Below are 7,531 nucleotides of genomic sequence, written 5' to 3'. Positions count from 1 at the left end.
AGAAGCAGTTTTTAAAAGTTTGGTCAAACACTAATTGATGCTCAGAAGTGTTTTTCAAATTAATTATCCAAACATAAACTGCTTCTTACCAAAAGTACTTTTAAGAAAAACACTTCTCAAAATAAGCTGATAGCTTGGCCAAAAACGCTACCAGAAGCATTAATTACAACTTAACTCACACAGACTAAGAAAGAAAGTGATGTTAGTTTTGAGTTATTATACGACAAACCAAAGGGAATATCGAGATTGCTTTGGACCTAAAAAGATAGCACACATTAGCAGATTTGTATAGTTTGGTTTGGCGCTCCTTTGATTAACCAATACTAAGGGGCAAAACCTTAATCGAAATTTAATTTCCTTTAATTTGTTTTGAACCCAGAAATTTCAGTACTCAAAGCCATTATGATATTTGCAAATGTTTCTAGCGCTTGCATCATCCGGCTGAATACTTCCGCTCTTATCCAATCCACTGAATGCTACATTTTTTTTTTTTTTTTTTTTTTTTGGATCTAAACAATATTATTTCATTAAACCAGTGCAATAGCCAGAATACTTGGATACAGATAATACCAAAATAAAGGGAAAGGAATACCAAAATTCAAAGGTTATTGGGTTATTGGAAGAGAAACTTTAAAGAGCGCTAGAGTTACCATGGCAAATGAACTACCTGAACAGACAGTCATCACTTTCAATTTAATTGTTAATCGTTATAACATATACAATGCACAGAATGTATGAGTAGTGATTGGAACATTTAACTAACAACAATGTAAATTATCTAAACCGCAATGGGATGTTGGTAATCATTCAGATACATCTCTGCTATGGCTGTGTGCAACGCTGCTCCAATTGGCAGGACATCCTCATCGAGAAAGAAGTGAGGGGAGTGTGGAGCGTGGGTAGAGCCCAGTTTTTCATTTCTGATTCCAATTTGAAACATAACTCCAGGGATCAATTCTTGATAGAAGGCAAAGTCCTCACCTGCCATAACCTTTTCAGTTTCCTTGATGTTCTCGGAACCAAGCAGGAGTTTGCCAACCCTCCCTACATGTTGATGTAAGCGCTCATCATTTATGCAAGCTGGATATGCTGGGAAATCCTCCTCTTTCATGTCAATGTACGCCTTACACCTATGCACAGCAGCCTGTCCTTCAATTACCTGCAGGCTCCATGTAAATATGTGTTACAAATGCACAAAATTGCCACAAGAAATCTAGGTTCTGTTCACATTAATTAGTAAGATCTTGCCGCAATACTTGACATTGAAGACGATTAGCATCTAATTCAACAATGCGAAATAGAAATAGAGGATTCAATAATAAAAATGATAAGCTTCTATGTTGAGGACAGGCATAAAATTGATTTTGACAAAGAAAGAGAAGCAAAGCAGGGAAAGATGATCAGTTATGAATGCTAGAGTTACATGGCATTTTCATGGGAAAATTGCAAGCAGACCACAAGTTATATCATTCATTCAGCTGAGACTTCTATATTCATGTGAACACGTGTTCGAGAATTATTCACCCTTAATCTTATTAATTTGATTACGTAGCTCTCAGTACCTAAGAAGGCTCAGTTTAAGGCTATTAAACATCACTCAAAAAAATCACTAAATTTTTTAACAGAAAACTACATGTTGAAGACATCTGGCAGACAATCTAGTGTGCAGATGTTGATAGTCAACAACAGTCAAAGGTTCATGTAAGCAACCTACCTCTTTCACCCTCTTTTGAAGTTGAAGCAAGCCTTCAGTTGTAAGACTCCTCAGAGTTCCCCCAAATTCAACATAAGGCGGAATTACGTTTGATGCTGATCCACCTCTGACATAAGTAACAGAAAGAACCTTCAGGCAGAAATGAGAATTTCAATCTCAGTCAGCTTAACTGTCAATGAGGCTTCAGGTCTCAAATGCTATACTGCTTTCTAAAACAAGAAATGTTCCTGAAGGGAATATATGTACCTACATAATTATGTGTCTGTGTGTCTCTGTGTGTGTGTAAACCAAAGATTTATACTTCTAATTGAGATTAGGCTACATACTTGACTATGAAGGGGATCTACTTCTCTTGAGATGAGCTGCTGCAATGCCACAACTGCAAATGATGCAGCAAGTATTGGATCCACAGTAGCATGGGGTTCTGCAGCATGCCCACCTTTTCCTTCTATTTTTGCCTCAAAGAAGGAAACAGCAGCTAAAATCGGCCCAGGACTAGTACCGATGCTCCCTGTAGGTCTTTTAAAATCAACATGCATTCCAAATATAGCTTCTGCATCACCTAGAGCCCCTTCGTTGATCATATGATATGCACCAGCTCCTCCCTCCTCCGCAGGTTGGAAAACAAGTCTTACCGTTCCCTTTTCGGGTTCAAAAAATAAAAATAGAGACAAGCAACAAATCAACTTTCTATTGTAGACTACCCCAAGAATGGATAGATAATGAATGATGCCACACAAAGGGCAAAAACAGATTAAGTCAATTCGAACAGTGCTTTACGAGTGTCATGTGACAAATGTATTCTTATAAAGTTGAAAAGAAATATCTAATAGTATCAGTCAGACAATTACAGACTAACAAGTAATTAGAAAGTGTGGTTCAGTCTTGAATTCCTTTTTATTGGTCAAGCAAAAAAGAATTCAAAAAAACATTCATGGTTTCCTCGTTTCCTATACATGCAGCCATGTATTGTTATTGTAATGTAGATAGAAGTTATCGGTCTTCTCAGCTTCTTTTTCGTGGTTCCAGAGAGAAATTGATTTGGGCCAATGCTCCGTCATCTACCATTTCCTTCAACAGGTTCTGATCGATCCTCTCTCTTGACCGGAAAATTTCTCGTCATGCCTGAATTAGTTTCTCTGGTTGCTTCATCTGGATGTGAACTCGCAAGCCATGGAGGATCAGAGGGCTAGGTTCTCCACATCGAGACAATTGATGAATCATGAATGGTCACAACTATGTTCAATGGGCAAAATCACTTTATATGTTCATCTAAGGAAAAGGCAAAAATGATTACCCACAGGCACTGCTAGTCACCCACAGAAGGACGATCCAAGTTTCAGATTTAAAGAATCAAAGAATAACATGGTCATATCCAAGTTAAGAAGCATCATCGATAACAAACAGCACAACTATTCCTTTTTTGCGACACTGCTATGAAATTTGGACTGTTCCGAGGGAGACATGTGAATAAGTGAACTAAATCTGATAACAAAGCAAAAAGATATCCTTTTTGGTCTATTCCTTTTGAGTCTGTTCTTTCATTATCTCGACAAAGTACACTTAATACCCCCCTCTATTAAAGAATGTTTTCATCTATCTTCTTACAGTCCTCTATGTTTAAGAAATACCCCCTTTTAGAATAAGCTCCAAAGGCCTAGTGTACATGCAAACCTAGATAAGAAGTCAAAGCACAACGGATAAAATGATCAGCATAATCACTATAGCGCAAACCTAATATTATTACTTCTGAGAACAAGACAATCTGGTCATTGGTCAACATTGTGCAAAAAATCTTTTGTTAAAGAATCACACAAGCACAAATTACATTCCAAATGAATCAGCATTAGTGAAGTGGGTAAGGTTAACAAACTTACATTAAGTTTGTCCTTTCGCTCATTCAGCAGCTTAGCAGCGCCAAGAAGCATCGCCGTGTGGGCATCATGTCCACATCCATGCATTTTGCCAGTAACTTTGCTCTTATGCTCCCATTCAACAAGCTCCTATGGTTATATTCACTCGAGAATAATGTTAGAGACATTCCATAACTAAATATGCACACTATTAAGAATATTTCTTTCTAACTACACCTATTTAAGCTTCACAAAGCATAGCCAGTTGCAGATTCAAATAAAGTTGGAGGATTGTGCTAGGTTGACGACCGGTGCATAAATAATTTAACTATATTGAATCCTCTCAATTAGATACAAGAAGATTCATATAACTAGGGGCAGAGCAACCTTATCCAAGGGGAGTTAACTGATACCCTTTGGGTCGAAAATTACACAGGGTAAATAGGTCAATTTTTTTATTTTTTTTTTGTATATACACTATATATTGAATCTCCGTGGCTTTTTCGTCTTTACTTCTTTATATGTTGATTCCCCTTAGGGAACAACCTAGCTCCGAACTGCATATAACTGCCCAACTAATTGACGATTGAGGTATAATTGATTGATAGTAAAAAAATTGTGTATGAACCTGGAGAGGAAGGGCATCCATATCAGCTCGTAAAGCAACAACAGGAGGAGAACTGCTGCCAATTAGAGCAACAAGACCAGTTTTGGCAAAAGGGTATTCATAATAAATGCCAAGTTTATCAAGTTCAGTACGAATGAGAGCACTGGTGTTATATTCTTGGAATCTGAGTTCTGGGTATTCATGAATTATCCTTCTTATGGATACTAACCAATCTTTATCTTGTATTGCTGAGCTCAGTACCTGCTTACCATATTCTTGATCAAAGTAGCTACCTTGAACTTGAATGGAATGTAAGAGGATGAAGCACAAAAGCGACAAATGAGAACATGTTGCCAGTTTTTGGTAAAATTCCATTCGCGATCAAACAGTAAAGGGGATATTTACAACTGGAGTAGCAATCTCTGAAGATTATTTCTGGGGGTATAAGAGAGCATTTTCTTCAACTATTGGGTGTTTGACACTTTGACTGACTCGGGGGGTACTTATGTGATTTTCTTTCATTTTGTCGCTGTTTTCAATGATAAAATGAAATGATCTTTTTTGCTCACTTCTAATTTGAATAGAAGAAACTGTATATAGTCAACTCCAAATTCCAATCAATGAGCAACACGGTTATTAGAAAAAAATCAGCTTTGGAATGTTTTTAAATTCGACCCCTAGCCCACTCGGTAAATGATTTTTGTTACAATTTGGGAGAAATTCAAAAATAGCTAGATTTACGAGTGATCATTCAAAAATAGTTACAGTTTCAAAAATAATTAAAATTTAGTTACTTTTTATGTAAATATAAATCTGAACGAAAACACTGTTCAAAATCCGAAAAATATTCCAGCATAAGTATACTTGAACTACAATATAATATACTGGAGTTCCAGTAAAATATACCGGTCCAGCGTAATATGCTGGAAGTTCATACACTGGTGCTCCAATCTCCAGTATATTATGTTGGAACTTTCCGCATATTGGAGTTCCAGCATAATATGCTGGAAGTTCATACACAGGTGCACCGATCTCCAGTATATTATGCTGGACTGGTCCTTGTTTCAACAAAATAGTGACTATTTTTAAACGACCAGTCTAAAAACTAGCTAGGCCATACTATTTTTAACGTTGTTTCCGGTCCCACCAAACTTGTTAAATGCTGTTGAGGATTACTCAAAGATTACCATAAGAATTACTCAAGTGAAGATAGGAGCATTAGGGCGACAGGTAAAACTTATCTAATTTTCTTACTTTTAACTTTTTTAAAACAATATTTTTATATAAGTTAAAACTCTTTATGTAACAGAAACTAGGGAAAATTTCACATAAAAATAACTGGGCTCCCTACTATTAATTTTATAACCTATATTTTAATGGAATTTTTACACCCTATAGAAAATTTTAGTACCCTATTTATTTTAAATAAATACCATTTTAAAATATTATATCCTATAGATACCTTTTATACTTTATAGCCAAATATCTAATTATAGTTACATCCTACATTTAAGGCACCATATATGCTAAATAATATTTTTCTCTCTCCTTTTTAGTCTTTTCTCTCACATAATCACAGTAAAATTGACTAACCACGTTCTCTCTCTCTTTTTGCATACACTTTACTCTTTCTCCCTCAACCCACGATTCATACCTCTTCTCCCACCCAAATTCTCTAGTTCTCCTCCATTATCACTCCATTACAATCGCTTAGGGTAAGTTTAATTCGTTGATTTTGATAGACAAAGCGCAATTGATTCAACTGTAGCGGCTCGATTCTGCTTGGCAGTGGTCGTCGAAGTAGGGTTCACAGCTTTTGCGTAATTCATGGCTTCGTTTGTGGGATTTGAGGGCTGGGATTGTTTGTAGTTGTTGTAGGAGGTTGGGCAGATGTGTTAGGGGGCTGACCAGCCGGAATTAATGGCTGGCCGCCGGCCGGCAAAGCCATAAGGTTGTTTCTCTCTCTAGATCGCCCAAATCGCCTATTTGTATTCAGTTGTATTCGAATGTATATTTCAGCTGTATTCACATGTATTCAGTATCATTCATTTATATATTTTAGATGTATTAAAAAGTTATGCGTATTCTCTTGTATTCAGTTTTAATCAGTTGTATTTAACTATTTTATTCAGTAGTAGTTAGTTGTATTCAAATGTTTTATACAACTGTATTCAGTTGTATTCAGTTGTAGTTAGTTATATTCAACTATTTTATTCAGTAGAAGTTAGTTATATTTTGTTGCATTCAAGAGTTTTATTCAGCTGTATTCAATTGTATTTTGTTGTATTCAAGTGTTTTATTCAGATGAATTAAGTTGTATTTTATTGTATTCAACTGTATACAGTTCTACTCAACTATATTATTCATATGTATTTCTCTTTATTCAGCTATAATCTTTATTATGTATCTTTCAAATACAGATTAATGAGGGATCATTTTAGTTCGTTGAGTTAAATTAGGAGAATATCATGTGATTTGATTTCCTTCCGTTTTTAACCAGTTTAACCTCCAGATTTTGTGCAGATACGTTACTGTATTTAACGTTAATGCCGCTTGAATACAGCTAAATACATGTCAAACTTAGCTGGAATTCCAGTTTTTACGCCTATTTTTTTGTTGTATTAATGAATACAATAGCTTAAATACATGAAATACATTGTATAAAAACATAAAAGGTATCTATAACACGTAATATAGCAAAAGATATCTATAGATGGCTAATTAGACCTAAAAGATGGTGCTTTATGAAAAATTCTCTATTTTAATTTACAACCAACTAGCCCAAAAATAATAGTCTAATACTCAATATTCAACTCCAAAAGATTCTCAAAATTACTATTTAATTTTAAAAAAAGATTGCTCAAGCTTTTAAGTTAATTTTTGAATCAGTGGTTGTGACTCAAATATTAGTTCAACAAACCAAATACATTTGGGTGGTGAAAATTAAATTTTTAACAAGCTTAAATATGTGGGTTTAAATTTCGAATTTGATTTTGTGAGATTTAGAGTGGGTGTTATTTAGATTTGTTAGAAATAGTATAAGGATGTTGTATATAAAATTTGAAGTCATTTAATGGAGATTTGGACTGGTTTTGAACAAGAATTGTAACTGAAAATCGTGGAAGAAGTTCGTCTACAGATGCTTGTATAAAGGTGTATAAAAATGTATAATAGTGTATAAGATGTGTTTATACACTCATATACACTATTATACAAGATTATACATAATTATACAAAAAATTGACTTCGTCTTCTACCTTGCATCTTTTCTGAAATTTAACTCAACTCTTGTTCAAATCTACTCCAAATCACTTCAAATTTAAATTTTGAACTCCTTTTGATATTTTCAATCAATTG

General features: G+C 34.8%; 1 protein-coding gene across 1 annotated transcript; it reads right to left on the bottom strand.

The window, feature by feature from the left end:
* Nucleotides 1-648: 648 nt before the first annotated feature.
* On the bottom strand, nucleotides 649-4,676 carry LOC107811507 (IAA-amino acid hydrolase ILR1-like 5). Its single transcript, XM_016636456.2, has 5 exons — nucleotides 4,196-4,676; nucleotides 3,592-3,717; nucleotides 2,041-2,355; nucleotides 1,715-1,843; nucleotides 649-1,159 (listed from the first exon to the last, which is right to left on the bottom strand). Exons 1-5 carry the CDS (start codon nucleotides 4,547-4,549, stop codon nucleotides 779-781), a joined length of 1,305 nt encoding a protein of 434 aa, XP_016491942.1. The 5' UTR covers nucleotides 4,550-4,676; the 3' UTR covers nucleotides 649-778.
* Between the last annotated feature and the right edge of the window lie 2,855 nt (nucleotides 4,677-7,531).

Source organism: Nicotiana tabacum, chromosome 8, assembly GCF_000715075.1.
Source record: "Nicotiana tabacum cultivar K326 chromosome 8, ASM71507v2, whole genome shotgun sequence".
Taxonomy (NCBI): Eukaryota; Viridiplantae; Streptophyta; class Magnoliopsida; order Solanales; family Solanaceae; genus Nicotiana; species Nicotiana tabacum.
The sequence above is the reverse complement of the archived record's forward strand: the minus strand, read 5'-3'. Positions and strand labels throughout refer to the sequence as shown.